The sequence below is a fragment of the Drosophila pseudoobscura genome, chromosome X, assembly GCF_009870125.1.
Source record: "Drosophila pseudoobscura strain MV-25-SWS-2005 chromosome X, UCI_Dpse_MV25, whole genome shotgun sequence".
Classification (NCBI taxonomy): Eukaryota; Metazoa; Arthropoda; class Insecta; order Diptera; family Drosophilidae; genus Drosophila; species Drosophila pseudoobscura.
This window is the reverse complement of record NC_046683.1, coordinates 19,970,147-19,989,307: the sequence shown is the minus strand read 5'-3', so window position 1 is coordinate 19,989,307 and position 19,161 is coordinate 19,970,147. Positions and strand designations below refer to the sequence as shown.

General features: G+C 48.5%; 2 protein-coding genes across 2 annotated transcripts; one reads left to right on the top strand and one right to left on the bottom strand.

The window, feature by feature from the left end:
• The first annotated feature begins 5,030 nt into the window (after nucleotides 1–5,030).
• RpL37a (ribosomal protein L37a) lies at nucleotides 5,031–5,912 on the top strand. The gene is made up of 3 exons (XM_015185518.2): nucleotides 5,031–5,133; nucleotides 5,380–5,515; nucleotides 5,589–5,912. The coding sequence occupies exons 1-3, from the start codon at nucleotides 5,131–5,133 to the stop codon at nucleotides 5,732–5,734; spliced, it is 285 nt and encodes a 94-aa protein (XP_015041004.1). The 5' UTR covers nucleotides 5,031–5,130; the 3' UTR covers nucleotides 5,735–5,912.
• Nucleotides 5,913–6,899: 987 nt separating this feature from the next.
• Nucleotides 6,900–16,328, bottom strand: drd (drop dead). The gene is made up of 9 exons (XM_033382712.1): nucleotides 15,620–16,328; nucleotides 11,174–11,320; nucleotides 10,115–10,368; nucleotides 9,142–9,430; nucleotides 8,741–9,086; nucleotides 8,323–8,685; nucleotides 7,928–8,244; nucleotides 7,704–7,852; nucleotides 6,900–7,629 (listed from the first exon to the last, which is right to left on the bottom strand). The coding sequence occupies exons 1-9, from the start codon at nucleotides 16,023–16,025 to the stop codon at nucleotides 7,348–7,350; spliced, it is 2,553 nt and encodes an 850-aa protein (XP_033238603.1). The 5' UTR covers nucleotides 16,026–16,328; the 3' UTR covers nucleotides 6,900–7,347.
• Between the last annotated feature and the right edge of the window lie 2,833 nt (nucleotides 16,329–19,161).

Here is a 19,161-nt window from a genome sequence, read left to right as displayed (position 1 = left end):
CTATAGTGAAGGTAGCGAATGGGGAAGATCGCGCAATCGTTGGCCGAGTAGAATTACCGGTGAAATACAAGGGAGAGGTAAAAAGATCAACGTTTTTCGTATGCCCTTTCTTGGAACAGGAAATTTACTTGGGGGTAGACTTTTGGCGGGTATTCTCATTGGCTCCTGAGGTGATGGGAGAAGGTCCAGTAGGGGCATCTCACAGATTAGTGGAAGAAGTGCTGGCTGATCAAGTCGCTCACTATGTGGAAGGCCCGGAGAAGGAGATAGTGCAGGAAGAATGGGAGTTGTCAGAAGAGCAAAAGGCAGCCTTGGATCAGGTGAAGGCAGAGTTTCTGACTTTCGAAGCCGTAGGCCTGGGGAGGACGTCGAGAGAGACTCACAAAATTCAGTTGGTGGAGAAGGCCGAGCCTGTGAAGGATCGGTGGTGAGTGGTGAGGTGGACAAAATGTTGGCTTAGGGAGTCATCGAGTACAGTGATAGTCCGTGGAGCAACCGTACCACCGTGGTGCAAAGGCCGGGCAAAAATCGTTTCTGTCTCGATGCCCGAAAGCTCAACAAAGTAACCATCAAGAACGCTTACCCACTTCCTAGCATCGAGGGGATTTTGTCGCGTCTCTATCAGATGATACATATCTCCAGCGGCGACTTAAAATTCGCTTTTTGGCAAATCGAGCTGGACGAGCAGAGTCGTTTGGCCTCTGCAACGCCGCACAACGCCTATGTAGACTGGTCGATAAGGTGATTCCGGTGGAGATGCGTTCAAACGTCTATGCGTATCTCGACGACTTGCTGATTATAGCTGAGGACTTCCAAACGCACGTGAAGATTCTGCGACAGGTTGCCGAGTGTCTACGAGAAGCAAATTTAACGATAGGGCTGAGAAAATCTCATTTTTGCTATTAAAACATTAAATACCTGGGATTTATAGTGGGAGGAGGAGCGCTGAAGATGGATCCGGATCGGGTGTCGGCCATTTTTCGCATTCCCGAGCCGCGATCTGTTCTAGAACTGCGTAGTTTCCTGGGAACTGCGGGCTGGTACCGGCGCTTTATGGAAAACTATGCTGAGATGGCCGGTCCGCTCACAGACGCCCTGAAAAAGTCGGGAAATGGAAAGTTTAAATTGACGGAGGAGGCAAAACGAGCCATGGGGGAGCTAAAAACTGCACTCACCTCGGCACCAGTCCTGGTACACGCGGATTTCAAGCGGCACTTCTACATACAGTGCGACGTCTCACAGTATGGGGTAGGAGCCGTACTCTTCCAACGGGATGACGAGCAGAACGAGAGGCCCAAAGCGTTTTTCTCTGCCAAACTGAATTGCCACCAAAAAAACTACTCGGTGACAGAGAAGGAGTGTCTGGCAGCCCTCATGGCGATCCTAAAGTTCCGCCCGTACGTAGAGCTTATGCCGTTTACAGTCATAACTGACCACGCCAGTCTCAAATGGCTCATGACCATGAAGAACCTGGATGGTCGCTTAGCTCGTTGGTTCCTTCAACTGCAGGCCTTCGATTTCGGCATAGAACACCGTAAAGGAGCGGACAATGTAATGGCAGATACATTGTATCGCAGTATTGAAGAGCTGGAAGTGGATCCGAGTAGTATCCAGGGTTTTGAAACGGTGGAGTTTGAATCTGGAGAATATCAGGAGTTAAGGAAGGAAATAACAGAGAACCAAGACCGCTTACCTGATCTCCAGATTGTTGACGGCATGATATTCAAGCGCATGCGCTTTGAACGATTGGATGATCAACTGGAGGGCGCCGTCTGGAAATTGTGGGTTCCGAGTTCGCTGACGGCCGCGTTGATAGACAAAGCACATTCGGAAGAGAAGACAGCGCACGGAGGAATCGCGAAAACCTTGCACTTATTGCGTAGGCAGTTTTACTGGCCGAACATGGCGATAGAGGTACGGGATTATATCCGACGGTGCACCGTGTGCAAGGAGTCGAAAGCGCCGAATTATCGGATGCAGGTCGGGATGGGGCAAGAAGTGGTCACTGAGCGCCCGTTCCAAAAACTTTATATTGATTTTTTGGGTAAATATCCGCGGTCAAAGAACGGTCAGGCGTGGATATTTATTGTAGTTGACCATTTCTCGAAGTTCACATTCCTAAAGACCATGACCAAGGCCACGGCAAAGGAAGTTGTAAGATTCCTCGTTCACGAGGTGTTTTACAAGTTTGGAGAGCCGGAGATGATTCACTCGGACAATGGGGCTCAGTTCGTCTCGAAAACTTTTAAGGAGATGACCGATGCATTCGGAGTCACTCATATGAGGACGCCAGTGTATTCTCCGCAGAGTAACGCAGCCGAACGCGTGAATCGCACAGTACTCAGCGCGATTCGGGCGTATCTGGAAGACGATCACCGGGACTGGGATGTGCATCTGCCGGAGATAGAACTGGCTATTAGGAACTCGGTTCACGAGGCGACCGGCGTAACACCATTCTTTGCAGTCTTCGGGCAGGAAATGTATTTGCATGGGTCATGCTACAAGCTGGCAAAGTGACTGCGGTCAATCGGCGAGCATGACATATCGCTGCTGGAGGGTCAGGACAAGCGACAACTCATCCAAAAGAGGATTCGCGCTAGTTCACATCAGGCATACGAACGTAGTAGGGTAAGGTACAATCAGCGAGCTCGGGTGTTCTACGCGAGGCCGGGACAAGAGGTATTCCGCCGAAATTTTGTCCTTAGTGACTTCGGCAAAGGCTTTAATGCCAAGTTCGCGCGCAAATTCATCCGATGCCGGGTAGTGAAGCCAGTAGGAGAGAACGCGTATGCTCTGGAGGACTCCAGAGCTCTGGGCGCGGCAGAAGAATGCAGGGCACGCCGGCGTGTGCTCAATAGTGTTCCGGAATCCGGTGGGCATGCCCACGCGTATGTTGTCCCTCCTGGGACTGACGACATACTCGTGGTGGTGTTCCAGCCCCACCTGAACGATAGGTGGCCAGTGCTGAGGGCGATGCGCCATCTAGCGGAAGTCCAGGGAGGCTCGATGGTGTATGGGGACATCGGGGGGAGCCGGAGCCGGTACTGGGGATATTAGGAATAGAATAGGATTAGTTACATGTATTAGTAAGGGAAAAAGGGATAAATAGGAGTGCAAATATTAGAAAACGTGGATTGGATTATGGAACGTCGAAATTTGAAATTTTGTGCTTGAAACAGAAAGTTTGAAGTGAGTACAGGAAAAGGCGGGCGTGCAAAAAGGTTGTAATGTAGGAAATTTTACTCACAGCCGGCAAGGAATACAGCCACCAGAACCGGGCCAGAAGGTTTCCTGAAGAGAAACACTGGAGTTCGAGAAAGTCGACGGCAGAGAAGAAGACTGTCCGACGTGAACCTGAGTGAGTTCGTTCCAGTTGCGCGTGTGTGAGCCAAGAAGCGCGGGACGTGTGAAGGGGGAGGGTGAAAGAGGACGATTTAGCTGCCAGGGCGATTATAGCCACATCGCACGATCGTTGCATCGCCTTCCAGTGCGTGCCACACGTTTGGTCTCATTCACCACGTAAAAACCCCGAAACCCTATTTACACACACACATGCGCACACGTATACACGGACCTATATAAATTTAGGGCTGACCGGCCACGGCCAGCGATCGCCCACGTCGTTTGAACTTTAAGAAAAAAAACATAATCCGCACTCCAAACACCTTTCCACATTAAATGTTATTTTGTTCCGTGTGTTGTCCTTTATTTAGTAATTAGTATTAGCTTAAACCGTTTAACATAACATCTTGGCCGTTGAAAAAAAAATATGTAAAAACACCAACACCTTTCACGAACCTAAATCTGCGATCAGCTGTTCAGGTCCAGAAGATTAACCCTTAGTGGGTGACGCGGGGGTCCCGTCAGTCCACCGTATTTGGTCGAGCGATTTGTGGAAATTTATTATTTATGTCCCGGGGACCCTTAACAATAGCTCTTGGTAGGTTAAGTCTCCGTAGGGACCCGAGTTAAATTAACTCCCGTAAAACTGGATCCACTCATCTACACATATACCATTACGTATGGGTGAGGGTATCCCTGTTGGTTGAACGAAATTTCAGCAGTTATTTCCTGGTGTTTCTTTTTGGTTAGTGATAATTTGGAGAATATCTATTTATTAATGAGAAAGATGAAATTGACAATTTATAATTATTAAAGCTTGGATATATATTGAAGCATGATGCAGTAAATTAAAATAGAGGGAGGACGCGTGGCGTAAGCCATGGATTAGGCCAGCCGTTACCGTTCCAGCAGAGGGTGGCCAAAATGAACGTTGTGTTTGGTCACAGGTAGGGCGGGCGCGCGAAGTGATAACACCCAAGCTTCACCCACTTGATAGCCGTCTGTTTATGATTTTCTTTGTCGTTAGGTTGTTGTTAGTTTTGATGTCACGAGAAGTAGTACATTTGGCGGGCAAGGGGAACTACCCAGCCCTGGGAAACGAGCCAAGTGTAACAAATATGCCATATTTTCATGCTGTAATCAAGATTCGTTTTTTTGTATAAGCATCCATTTAACTTTCATTCCGGCGGCTTATGTTTTGAAAACGGAGATATCTTGCATTTTGTGAAAGCGTGAGCATACGGGAGCGTACGCAGAAAGTTCGTTTGGTACATGTTCGTACGAACTGACACACCTATGTATATACTGTATGGTTAGTGCTTCGGGACTCCGTTATGGGATGAGATCGGAAATCCTCTCTCATAACGGCTCCGGAGAGCGCGCGGAACTCTCACTCTCCAGGACCAGGTGGCGCCACTCTTCTCTACCCTTTTCCCTTAAATTTTGGCCCTGCCACTCTGTTCAAACTTCTTTCTTCCTCACCGCTTCTATGGGGTATCACCTATCGATATCTTCGCATGCAACAAGCAAGTGAAATATATGCCTTAGTTTATATTTGTAGTCGATCTTCTGGCAACACACAATTTGGGATTTAAATTGATACCAGGTCATATTTTTGCCATGACACTGTGCTGTTAGGCGCATTCGCGCCAACCTGTACGCTGTTATGAGTAGTTGCGCTTAACAGTACGCTGTTATACCCAGCTGTCAAATGCAACTCTGCCAACACGCCATATTGTGACAGCCACTGTCTTGCTCTCTTTCTTCTTAGACCATTCGCCATACAAGATGGTAATTGAAAATTTTTATGTTTTATCAGAAAAAAATCGCCAAATTTTTGTGACATCCGTATATATTTCGGTTTAAAAAAATGTTTTTTATTGTGTATACGCGTTAATAAATGTGATTTTAATTACATATTTTGCACACCTCCTGTCAAAAAGGCTTATTTCTACAAAACAACAAATCTGGCAATTTTATTTTGACTAAAATCGGTAGACCTACTGATCCAATACTAATAAAGTTTTGCTTTTACAGACGAAGGGTACCTCCAGCTTTGGTAAACGTCATAACAAGACGCACACTCTGTGCCGTCGTTGTGGACGCTCTTCGTACCACATCCAGAAGTCGACTTGTGCTCAGTGCGGCTACCCAGCCGCCAAGTTGCGTTCGTGTAAGCATCCCCCATTTTTCCCCTTTTGCTGAAATTGACTCGATACTAATTATTTTTATTTCCCCCCATACAGACAACTGGTCCGTGAAGGCCAAGAGGAGGAAGACCACTGGCACTGGCCGCATGAGCCACCTGAAGGTTGTCCGTCGTCGCTTCCGCAATGGTTTCCGCGAGGGCACCCAGGCCAAGCCCAAGAAGGCCACCCAGTCCGGCAAATAAACCCAGCGGTTTATTCCTTGACCAGTACGGACAGCATCATCGCAACAGCAAAAAAAAAAAAAACTTTCATTAGCTGTAGGCCTTAAGCCTTAAGCCGTCTCCATTTGGCTTCGAGAAGCTTTCCCGTCTGGGGGAGCTTTCTTTCAGCTAATAAATGAACGTTATTTGGTTAAGTGAATTTGGTGCTTATTTTTTTTCGTTGAACCCTGTGAACAATGTGCCCTCAAAGGGAGGCAGCGGCCCAGTGAACACGAGTTGATCCACAAATGTGCTTGTTATTTTACCCCACTTTTTTTTACTGTGAAAGCAAACAAAACATTTCGCCGCTATACCCGAGCGTCGCCCGCTGCTACCCCGATGCGCTCTCTGGGCGTCAGTCGCCATCATATAGCTGCCACACCGGACGGAGCCTTGCTTCTTGGATCCTCGTTCATATTCGTATGCTTCATTTGTAACGTGCGGCTCAATATATAGAGACAAAGGAACGTCGCTGACTCGTCATTCTGTGGGATAATTTTTGTATTTATTTATTTATATCAACACTGAAGTGACAACAGTCCCCTGTTACGCTTACACTTCCTGAAGCAGCTACATCAGATGACCACTGAACATTGCTGGAGTTGTGCGCTCTGCAAACAAATCGATATGTTGTACCGACCCTAGTTGGAGGTTCCGTTTCGCTCTTACAACTTTGTACCAAGGGGATAATAGTACAAACTGTGTTAGTCTTCTCAGCAAACTGCCTCTACACTGAAGCTGTGCTTTAAGTCAATACATTGTCTAGGAAGCAGCTATTAGTTTCACATTGATATCTACTGAGGGAAACTGACAAGATTATTCTGATAAAACGGGGGTGCAATTGGTTGATAATTCAACCGGCCGAATAACGATTTACTGGTACTAACACAAAAACTTCCCTCGTGGTCCAAGGTGGACTAGAGAGTGTCTGTGCCTTGGCTCTGTTTCGGAGGACAGAGCGAAAATTGAGGACTTTTCTCTCGGTGAGTTATTTCTCTACTAGCGTACCAGTACAGAGGTCTACGTGTCTGGTTCCTCGTATGCCATGATGTTGCATCAAACACTAATGCAATTCTCCCATCAGAAGATCAATAGTATGCTGATCAGTTTTGGGACATATTCTGGTCAGAAGGTACCCATCTTTTCAACATATTAATACATTTTATTAATTAAATAAGAATAAAAAAGCTGACATTCGACCTCGCCTAAGGTAACGTAAGTATTCTAAGAAACAAGGGTCCGACAGCCGCAGTCTGGAATGGAGCCCGGAACTGTCCAGTGCGATGACTACTGCGTGGACCCGGTTTATGCAAGATAATATCGTACAGAAAGCAGTGATTGATTGGTTTATGACTACGAAACGGTTATCATTTGTCGCTCGATTTGACTAATAGTAGAATTTACAATGTATAAAGCGTTCCACTATGACTAAGGGCGGGAATCTGTATTGAGTGGGATATGATGGGATGGGATGGGGGCTGGATGGTATGCGCTGGGAGTGGTTATGCGGAGAGTGTGGGGAATATCTAAACGTATTGCCACTAAATGCTAAGAGACATTTACAATTTACAGCTATGAATTTTTTTGTTTCCAGACTATTCTGAGTGCTGGTGCGGATGGAGGGCAGAGCTAGGCGGCTTGGCTGTTGTCGTGTTCGTTGTCGCTATGCCTGTCCCTGATTCTGGTGTCACTGCTGTTGCGGTTTCTGCTTCTGCCACCGCTTTTGTTGGGAGCGCCTTGTCCTTCGCTGTGCCGTTGGCGGAGCTAGAGAATGGCCGCTTGATGAGCAGCTTCTTGAGGTTTTGGAAAGGCGCATCGAAGAGCACCGTCAGGGCCACAGAGGCCAGGAAGATCGATATGAATTCGTTGGTGTCGAGCTGAAAGCAATCAATGATGGGCGTTAGACCAGGCTGCTACTTCCGGAAAAAATTCCCTTCCAATTTGTACTCACAATGATCGAAACAAAGTTGTAATAGTGATGAATGTGACGCCTTCGGCCGACGTTATAGAAGAAGACGGGGAACTGCGTCAGGTAGATGGCATACGACAGCTTTGTGGACACCTGGAATCCGCGCCAGGCAAACAGCTTCGTCAGTTTATCTACAAAATATTCAAGTGTTCAGTTATTGAGTCAGCCAGTAAGAAGCATGTGTATAGGAATCAGGATTTGCTTACTCGTATAGCCATTGTGCGACACGAAGACGATCCAGGAAAAGAACAGACACCAGGCAATCGGGGCGAAGGCCGCATAGATAGCTGCGTGCGTCGAGTTGTACACGTAGTTGATGTCGCCCATGGGCGCGGGGCCGAGCACCGAAGCCAGCACACAGACCGTGGCAGCCGTCCATCCAAGACGCAGTTGCAGGCTGCTCAACTTTGCGGACTGGTACTTGCGCAGAACATAGCCCAGCAGGATGCCCATGATGTATACCGTGGAGCGGTGCGGTGGGAAGGAGTACATGTAGTCGGCGGTGCGAAACAGACGCTGAATGCTAGTGAACGGATAGGATGAGATAAGATAAGCTATGATTTTAAACACTTTCGCGGGAGCTCGTCTACTCCCAACTCACTTGGTGCCAAAGTAGATATAGTTGGACAGCTGGTTAACGATCGTTGTGTAGTAGCGAGCCGCCGTTCCCACCGTGCAGAGCAGCAACAGCGTGAAGAGGCCACGACGTGGCCAGCGCCAGAGGCCCAGGATGAGGATCGGCGCCACGGCAAAGAGCTCGGTATCGATGCCCAGGTGGTGCGTGTGCGTCAGGCACATTTCGCTGAAGCCGAAGTAGTTGTGGATGAAGAGCAGATTGCGCCACCAGTTCTTCTTGCAGATGTCGGCATGGTGACCCACCACGAGGTTCCACTGAGGACCCGAGCCCCACAGCGGCAGCACGTATGTGCAGAACAGTATCAGAGCAGCCAGAGGCGGGACAATACTACAAAGGATCCACCATTTAGATAGGGATAGTCGGCATATGATAGCTTACTTACCGCATCAGACGGCTGATGTACTCGTTCTTGAGACGGATGGGCTGACGTTTCATGAGCCGGCCGAACAGCGAGTAAGAGGTGAGCATGCCGCTGAAGAGCAAGAAGGGGTCCGTGTAGAGGGAGGCGGCGCGCCCGATCACCGTCCACGGCTGGCCCAGACTCTCGGACATGGCCGTGCGGTTGTTGTAGGGATTGAAGAACATAGCCATCGACTTGTGCGAGAAGATCAGCATGATGGCATTCAGGAAGCGAATGCCATGGACCGCCTCAATGTCGCCTGGGGCGCTGTTGGTGCTGAACAGCCAGCGGAGGTTCTTATCCAGCGAGAAGGCCGTACACCAGGCATCTAAAATTAATTGTTTAGGTATCTCCCTTTTTGATTACTGTATCCAGCTACTCACTCTGCTTCGGCTGCATTTTGGTAGATCGATCGTAGATAGTGGCAAGGATGGCTACGGACAGGACGAGCACAAAGAAGCGCACTGCCCATGTGGTGTTCCGGTCCCAAGGCTGCTGATCGCGCACCTGGCACATCTGCTGCTCCACGCGCACATTGAAGCTGATGCCCGTCGCCGCCGTCTGGTTGCTCAAGTACTCGGCCACGGTGTACTCCACATCACGGGCGGAGCAGCCAGACGGCACGCACAGTCCCCAGTTGATGAGCGAGTAGCGGGGCACACGGTGGCCGGGCTGGAAGAGAGACCAGGGAGAGTAGCGAGTAGCCGATTAGCCGATTAGCGAGCGGTGACGAAGGTGATGTCGATGCTTATTCCCCAACCTGTTGCTTTTAATTGAACCGCAACGAAGCGGGCCGATCGCCGACCGTCTCACAGCAATAAACATACTGTAAAATGTACACACTCGTACATACATACATACATACATATGTATGTACATATATGAAATATAATATAATAAACAAATCCTAGTTAATCGCGAATTAAACTAATTCAATTAACCCACCCGGGTTGTTTTGGCCCGGTCGGCGACATGAATCGTGACATCATTCCAAGCGAAAGTCGAGCCCTGGCCGATCCGAGCTGTAGGGTTCACTGGCCCCGCCGCGTAGAGCATCGGCGTCTCGGGTGTGATTTGCATTTTATGGCAATCTATCGCTTTTGATTGCTTTCGACTCGATTCGTTTTGTTTGCATTTTCGTCTGTCTCCTTCAAGTTCAATGTCGACGGCGATGGCTGCGATGGCTGGCTGGCCTAGTCGCAGCATAATGTTAATTAAACCCAACTTTCACATATGTATGTATGTACATACATACATATGTATGTACACATGTATGTATGGATGTAGCTGAAGCGCGCTAGAAGGCACCGGAGCTGCCTCTGTTGTGATGCCACTTCCCATCCCCCAACGACTTACATCATTGAACTCGCTCTTGAAGGGGCCATGCGACTGGATCAGCTTGAAGAAGGTCTGCAGACGCTTGGACTTGTGCGGCAGCACTGGCTGCGCGTAGGCCAGGCAGTACTGTCCCCGTAAAACTGTTTCCTCATCCTTTAGGGGGTCCCCGCTACTCATCCGCTGCTGGATGGCCAGGCACTGGTCAAAGTCGCCCGGTTGGTTGATGTTGCCGTTCAGTATTCCGGAGTTCAATCTTCCGCTGGAGTCGTGCACTGCGTAAGAGCGGGGTAGAAATAAAAATATAAATTCTTAAATTAGCAGACGCATGACACAAGTTGGCAGTCCTTGGCTCTGATTTTTCCTATGCCATAAGTTGGCAGTCCTTCTACATACACACATATGTACATATCTATGGATATAGATGCGTGTCCATCCCTTTGCGTGTGTAAGTGCGTGTGTGCACCTGTTAATGTGCAAATGTGTTTATACAAGTGTGACCTTGACTGTGATCGCAACTCGTTTGCGTCTTTCTGGTTCTAAGCGTCGCTGCCAGCTGTTCGGTCAACGTCGCTGCCGCGTTTCTGTCGTCTTTTGTGTCAAGTTCGCATGGAATTGTTGTTGATGCTTGCAATTTTGTTGCAGTTGGCATTGTGGTGGCTGCCACATGCATATATGTATGTACGTACATACATACATATGTATGTATGTGAAGCTATGTATGCATATATGTATGTACATAGGTGTGTGGCTGCTGCCCCCCAGCAAATGTGGGTAAAGTTCGTCGATTGGCCTTCACTTTAGCTGAATGACACATGCACGAACATGCACTTGCAGCTTAGATCTTGCTCGTTTGTGTTGCATTTGACTTTGGAGTCTATCAATTCATGTCGACTCGTCTGGCGATCATGCAGCGGCGTCGACTGCAACTGCAACTGCAAGTGCGACTGAGCCATCACCTGCGGCCAGTTGGCAATGACTCGAATTCGAACCGAACCGAACCGTACCGAACGAACCCCCAATTGGCTCTCCACTTGCAGAACTAGAACCCGCAGCAGTCTCCACTTGTGGCTTACTCACTCTTCAACGCCCACAAATCGAAGTTGTCCAAGGCGTCCAGGTACTGGCGCATTTGCCGGCGGCACAGGGTCGAAGCATCTGGATGTCTGGCCGGATCGAATGGCTGTGTGAGAGCCAAGAAGCGCTTGCCAATGTTGTGCAGATAGGCTATAACGACACAAATAATGCAAAATTCGATTAGAATCACATTTAAATGAAAAAAATAAGCAAGCAAAGGTGAGTGTAGAATCTGTTTATCATATCATTTGCTCCGATTCACATCCATCATAGAATGCAAACATGGATCTTTATTCACTTATCAGTTTCCTGGCGTTCCACTCCATTCCGCTCGTTCCTTTTATGGCTTGCAGTCAGAATACAAAATTGTACAAGGTCAGGCCCCAGCAGCAATGGCGTGGCACGTGGCGGCCGCAAACAGGAAGTCGTATTCTGTCAATCAGCCGCGTGCCCAAGCCTTTCTGGGACGGCATCGATTCGCTCTAGGTCTTGAGCAGATTGCATATAAACGATTGGCTAATGAGGCGCCACAGGAACTGCCGGGCTAAGCCGAAATGGTAAATGGAGATGCGTCTCCAAGAAGAGAGCAATTGAAACGCGTGGACAGGACCAGGCTCAATGCCAAAGCCCAAGCCCAAGCCCAAGCCAAACCCAAGCCAAATCTCGGTCTCTGTCTCCGGCTGGCCTCTGCTCTTCCATCATCAGCATGCCGGGGGCAGCGTTGGAGCTTTGTTCTGGAGCTTATTAACATTTCCATTTTTATGCTGGGCGAATCTTCAAAGTGGCCAGCACTCATTACGAATGCTGAGCGCGTTTGTGGCAACAGCGGCGATCCATCAGTGGACGCTCCGGCTCTGCTGCCTGGATCCGTCTCAGAGATTTCGATGGAGGAGGAGATGGAGGCAAGGGTGGCCGTCTGGGCAGTCCCCAAACTGCTTAAATGCGTCAGAGTCGAGTCGGACGAGCTCTGACTGCGGAATTCGGCCTGTCGTCATATTCTATTGAGATACGAGACGCGATCCCCACGATTGATTTTGGATAGCTAGCCAGTCCAATCGACGAGGAAGAATTGATAATTCTATGATACCCAGCCGAGCACTCCACCAAGCAATCGTGAAAGTCTCTGGAACTGACACTGGCACTGGCTCTGGCTCTGTCACTGACTTTGGTTTCATCTGCCTCCAGCATAGAAATGTGGCGACAATGGAGCGCGATGGGAATCAGTTCCAACTCGTTTGTTCCCTTGCCTCATTAGCAAAGCAAATTATGAAGATTTCAGAAGTTGATATAACAAAAAATCAAATCTCTAGAACGGGATATTTTGTAACTATTGTAACTTTTTTATTTAGTTTTAAACTAAAGCTACACAGGAGGCAGGCATTCCTCGAAGATTCTTCAGAAAGTATACAAAGCCTTTTCAGCTAATGGCAAGAATGCAGCATGTTGAAAAAATCAGGAAAGATGTGCTCTCTCTGAGATGCTATATAATCAACTGGAGCTTCATTTAAGGAGGAATGGTGGTTCATTGGATGGGTTCATTTGCTAGACTCAGACGAATGAGAAATACATGAGTTTTTCTTGGGTTGAGGACTGAGGCGACCGCCTGCAAATGTCGCCAACAACAACCATTCAACTTCAACCTATAATATAGAATGCCAACCCACAACTATGCTGAATGGCTTAAAGATATGCATGCTAAGTGGCTGAATAGCCGCCGCAGCGGAATGTTATGTAAGCCAAGAATCGCACATTGGACCTGGCCAATATTGTTGAGCGCGGCTTAATTAACTGCATTTGGTATTTCTCTCTCTCTCTCTCGTATACTATTTCTCGCTGTCGAGAGCATGACCCACTTGGGAAATCTGCTAACTGCCCAATGCTGTCTGCCGACTACCGACAGTCGCTGGCTGCCAGCTGGACAGCGGAGCATTGCCCAATCCTTCAGTGCAGTGCGCAATCCTTGGCCCGATTGCCCAACACTGTTCTTGTTAGTGGACCGGCTTTGGCCAGAGCCGGTGCTGGCCAGAATGTATGTACAATACGTACACTGTACATTGTGCTGGTTTACGGGCTACGGGCGATAACTGTCTCGTGGAGGCTTGATTCGATTTGATTTATGCCTCTCCTCGCCGCGGCTCGGTTCGGATTTGATCGTTTCAGTTCATGTTTATGTATCATAAACATTACAGCTCTCATTGTTTTGCCTCGAGTGAGGCATCTTAGCCTAAGGTATGACATCCAGAATCACCCCTATATCTTGAAACTTTAACTAAATATCGAGTGAAAGCCCCTCAATGGGTAGAAAGCAAAATGCAGATACGCCAATATAAATGCATAGACTGCTTGCTTCTGCCAAGGGATTCCGCCCCGGAAGGGACCTGACTGCCAGTAGAGGATATTAATCTCTCGGCTGCAAGGGCTCCATCCTATTTTAAGAAAGCTTAACGTTTATGGTGTCAGATCTCTTAGAACGAAGTAGGTAGAGACAGACACCTTCCTTCCTGTAGAAACAATCGAAACAAATTGATCAACATTTGTCATCGGCAACATTGTTTGTTCCGAGTTTCGAGTAAACATCTAAGCTCGTGAACGGCTGCTGCCCTGCTACTGCAACCCGATCACGATCGATTTCGGCCCCCGGATGATCTGTGTTTTGTGTGGAGCATATTTACTCAGCCCCTGAGCCCGGCTCAGGTCTCGTTCGAGCGCAGCTGAATTCCAATATTTGCCCAGCAAATTGGCAGCTCAACTTTGGCTTGTCTGGCGCTGTTTGTGCTGTGCTGTGCTGTGCTGGTTGTTTTTGGGGAGTGTGGAGTAGTGTGGAGGACTGTGGGAGCCATTTGCCACCGTTTCGATTTGAGTTCGAAGTTCTCGTATCTCGATGGGTTGCGATATCTTAAGTTCGATTTGAAGAGGTTCTTCATCACCATCATCGTGCCCATCTCCATGATCATCATTGTTGATGTTACGAGTTTTGACTGCGGATTCCTGATGTCTCTTTGAAACGAGTTTATAGCTTTATGGCGGCATTTAACGGTACTTTGGATTGCTAAAGCGGTGGATGAATGATACGAAACGAAACGAAACGATATGCAGCCCGTGGGCGAGACAAACACAGCGAAGATCAATTACAAACAAGCGAGCTACAAAGTGGGCAAAACCACTTAGACTTGGGCTGGACTGGGCTCGGTCGCCAGTTCGGGAATGTGCTTGAGATGGGCTAGGATGGGATGGGATGGAACGGGACTCGTTAAAACATACGACTCTTTCTCACTCGCTCTGGGATGTCTGTGTGGTGAGGGGCGTAATGTGAATATGTCTTCATTAGGCTACGCTTTTAATGCTACGGAATTGGGCGCAGAAGTGCCTCAGGGCACTTCCGCAAAAGGCATGCTAGATGCCCACGATTTTCGATTCGAAGCGCTAATTCTGGTGTTGGATATCCATCCATCCTATCTTAGTTGATTCCATACTCTCTAGTATGGGAGACAGCACACAGGCCTACAAACTGAATGCCTTCCTTAGCATCTGATTGCAAGCATCAATCTACATTTGGAATCTACGTGATCCTCGCCGTGATATCATGGCCGATGGTTAACCTTAAGACGAGTGTTGGAAATTTCGATTACGTGAGACTTCACACATTGCTCTGGCCAGCAGTGACACTTCCTCGAAGAACGAAGTCGGGGGGCCTTCCCCTGCTCATCCCAGTCATCAACATCCTAACATATTCCGCAAATAACACTCGTATTTGCACTGCCACAGAAAATAATAAAAAGTGAGACCAAACAAGGCCAAACCTTTTAACAAGAATAAGTGCACAACGTTAACGACTGGCAAAACATCGATTAGATAAGAGATCATTGCTAGGCGGATGGGCACTGTGATGTGATGTGATGTGCCGCGCTGTACTGCGGCAGGAAATAGCAGCGGCAGATGCGTCATTACGGGGCTTACGGCCGCGTAAAAGTCCGATTTGCATTGGGCAATTGGGCAATTGGGCAGTTCTTGGCCGAAAAGGGGCTTGGTCACGTCCATTTGTCGCTTCGATGCGCGTTCAAGTACGGAGGTCTTTTGGGCCATTAAAGCATGGACAGCCCTCGCCCTCGCCCTCGCGTTCGCCATCGCCATCGCCTCGGCAAAGACCTGGCCAAAAGTGATTGCGGAGCAATTGATTTCACTTGACGCACGCGCCTCTTATGCAACATTTCGCTTTGGGTCACAATCAAAATCAAAAGCCGAAGCGAATGTCGCAAATCGCCAGGCACGGGGAAGGACTGGTTTCGTCGGCTCTGAGGGGGGGTGTGGGGATCAGCACATTAACCGCTTTGCATTACAATTGAAGAAATCGGTTAACAAAACGCCCAAGGCCACATTACCCCTTCAGAGTGCGTGTGTGGGCGGCGTGAGAAAGCTGTAATCGATACACGACACTCCCCTTACACTTACCGCGTTCATCCTCCTCCATCTGATCATCGTCGTCGTCGGGCTGCCCCTGCCGCTCGGGGACAGACGTCGCCTGCTCCAGCTGGTGGAGCGTGAAGTTGGTGGGCGCGCCGGAGTGGAGCTCGCTGAGATTGCCCGCCTGGTACTCCAGGACGGCATCGTCGGCGAACAGCTTGAGGCTGTAGTTCACCTTATCCTCGAATATCGAGGCGATCTTGCTCTCCAGCTTGTCCGCAGACGCGTCCCCGCCGTCCGATCCGGGTCCAGCGGCTGGCCGCAGGATATTGTCGCCCAGGTTACAGTTATCCTTCAGGCTGCAGGTGGGCTGGACCACCCCATCTAGGGCCAGGCTGTGGCTGGGCAGGCGCAGGCCCAAGGCCAGTAGAAGAAACAGGTGTGGCAGGTGCATCCTGTCGAGGATCGCTGATCGTTGATCGTTTCCTTGCTGACTTTTGATTTCGTTTAGAACTTCTCGGCACTTTTGCACATAATCACAGACACAGCTATACGTTCAATAGGCAATGACACACCACAAAAAAATACAACGGTACGAACGATCTATGCAACCAAAGAACAGACCGGAGCGAATCTTCAGCAATCGAAGAAGCCTCAGCTATTTGAATGTCTGGATCCGTGGGTTCACTTTGGCCAGCGATAAATTAAGCGACCGCCAAGACGAAACATTCAACGTCAACTGATTGTCCAAATGCCGCCAAGCATGCGAAGACCGCTCAGGTTCGTCGGCGGTTCGGGGGTTTAGCAGCTCTGCTCCGCTCGGTCTCGGCTCACCTCAATCTCAGCCCCAGCCCCAGCCCCAGCGTTAGCCCCAGCTGGCTGAAAGTATTCATGTGAACGTATCGGTGTGCTTTGAGTATATTTCTCTCTCTTGGTGTGCGTGAGCCAGCCCGGGTCTGTGGGGTATCTGTTTTAGCCGCAGACCCAATTTCAAAACAAAATGCAAACCGAATTTCGAGCTGAGACTGAGGCTGAGGCTGCACTTCTCACTCCATTCCCGAACTGATCCGATCAAGAATTGTGCATCGATTGCATGATCGTTCGCGGCTGTGAGCACTCAGCTGTTCAATCGTTTACCTGCGGGGATACTTGATGGGCCACCACCGCGACAATCGACCGACAATCAGCGGGCTTCCCCAGAAACAGACACATTGGGCTTGGCCCCCCTCCCTTCCACATTGCCATTATCTGACACCGCTTTCGAGCTGTGAGTTCCTAATTGTCCCAGCTGTGGGATCTATCCATTCTCCCCAAATGGCTAATATCACACGGGATGCGGATAGAATAATATAGATACAATCTAATTAATTACAACATCACATGTTCGGGAATTTGAATGGTAGGTATTCTTGGCGGCACTCCATTCGGGCTGCAACAAGATGGGCTGGAAATCAATCAGAATTGGATTATAACTAGAAAATTATACAAGGAAACTCGAACACCGCTTTCTACCTACTTTATATACATATTTATGTACATATGTACTATTTATATAGTATGTAACTCCAATTAAGGTGGAGACATCTCTGAATTGAATAGAATGCTTAATTCTGTGTGAATTGAGGATTGTGGATTGGCAATTTTCGAAGCAGTTGACAAAGAGATGAGATAATGGCTCCAAGATATCCGATACACTCCTTATAAAGCCTAACAACTGACATTTGAAATGTGCAATTCCATCCATTTCATTTTATTCTTCCATTCCAAATCTTATAGGCCAAAATCAAAATAAAATGAGATCCAGTATTCTTAATTTGAAATATCTTTTATAATATGAACAATAAATTGCCCAAACTTGATTTCAATTGTTGCTCATTTATATATGTAAATGGAATCCCGCTAATTTGGCATGACACACCAGAATCGCAATTAAGTCGTTGCCAGATACAGATTCCCGATCTTGGGGTTAATGACACACACATACACTCCTGCATAGACTGTCTCTGAAACTGCGTTGTCCCTGAAGAGTTCTGCTGGGGATGGGCCGATGGGTAGACGGACAGGTGGATGGATGGGGTTGTGTCGCAACCATTTTCTTGCTGATCAATCGCATTAGAGGATAGGCACAAAAAGTTTGGAAATATAATTACAGCCAAGTTGCTATTTCTGTTGGCCAATAACTCGTTTTGATGACAACAGAAACAGAAACGGAAAGAGGAGAAAACAAGTTCCATGGATGAGGCCATGACGCGTGAAAGAATCGTTTTATTACTGCCCATCGGATGGTCTAAAGAGTGGGAACTCAGGCGATAATCAATGAAAGCAAACCCCCTCCGAGCCCGAGCCCGAGCCCGAGTCCGAGTCCGAGCCCATTACATGTTGCTCTTGGTGTGGCTGTGCAGCCAAAGAAATTCGCAATAGGAAAACTGACGCAAATGTATTGAAAGTGAGCCCCTGGTTGCCAATATCAAATTACCCAACCCGAACGGCCTACCAGTGAGCAATTTGCAGCACGGTTTGCCATAAATCGGATTCAGAGCCAGAGCCAGAGCCAGAGCCGCAGCCGGAGCCAGGCTGGTTCTTGCAACAGGCGCAAATTGCAAGCGGAACCAGAGCACCAAAACCAACAAAACTGGCCACTAAATATTTGGGTATACTCGAAAAGATCCATAGAAGCGGAGGAAGACTCGAATATGCTACGAGCTACGAGTCTGGTGCTACCCTTGCGAAGAGATCCTAAGCAACGAGCAGGTGCTCGTGTGTCCATTTTGTACATATGGGCTGTGATGCTTGGGTGACAAGGCTGGTGTATCTTCTGAAGAAACGATTATGATTAGGATCCTTTCTCCTCTTGCCTGATGCTCTGTAGCTTGCTGATTCCCACGAATCGAATCACCTGTCTGATCTACCCCACCAAGCAAGTAAAATAAAAGGCATGCCCAAATAACCATTCTCTTTCGTTTATGGCCAAAGGAAGAATGTGGCAATTGGCTCTGACTGTGGATCCAGCCATGTCTGGCTGGCTGGCTGTGGCGCTTTGTTTGGGGCCTGTGGCAATCTGAACGAGTTTTGGTTCCGCGGAACCAACGGCGACGCCGTCTCATTGACAGCTAGAGCAAGAGCAGAGCTGCAAGCCACTAGCTTTCAAGAGGCAACAGCCAACGTACAACCGGCAACGAACAACGTGCAACTTGCAACTTGCAACTTGCAACTTGGCTGCCCGCTCAGCTGACTGACTCTCTGACTCTATGACTGGATGACTGGATGACTAGATGACTGGCTGACTGCCAAGTGTGGCAATTGGGCAAATTTCTGACGTTCGCGTTGCCAATTGAAATGTTGTTGGCTTGGCTTTTTGGCATTTCGTGCGAATTCCCCTGGACCTGGACACCTTGTGGTTGCGGTTTCGGTTTCGGTCTCGTCTTGGGCTCCTCTTCCATGGTCCCTCGGTGCCTCGGTCCCCCGGTTCTCCAGTCCCTCGCGAAAGGCCATTAGCGGGGCGCTGTTAGAATTCTTGTTTGCTCATCAGCTGGCTCAAAAAGTGCAATAGGGAATACCACCAACAGAAAACAGAGGCTAATCTTCGGCGT

Bases quoted from the DNA above. Each gene is read 5' to 3' on its own strand.
- drd (XM_033382712.1), bottom strand. From the start codon at position 16,025: ATGCACCTGCCACACCTGTTTCTTCTACTGGCCTTGGGCCTGCGCCTG. The intron at 10,369-11,173 runs GTGAGTAAGCCA...GCTCTTACGCAG, and splicing joins CGATTTGTGGGCGTTGAAGA to TGCACGACTCCAGCGGAAGA. The intron at 9,087-9,141 runs GTGAGTAGCTGG...AATTAATTTTAG, and splicing joins CAAAATGCAGCCGAAGCAGA to ATGCCTGGTGTACGGCCTTC.
- RpL37a (XM_015185518.2), top strand. The intron at 5,516-5,588 runs GTAAGCATCCCC...CCCCCCATACAG, and splicing joins AGCCGCCAAGTTGCGTTCGT to ACAACTGGTCCGTGAAGGCC.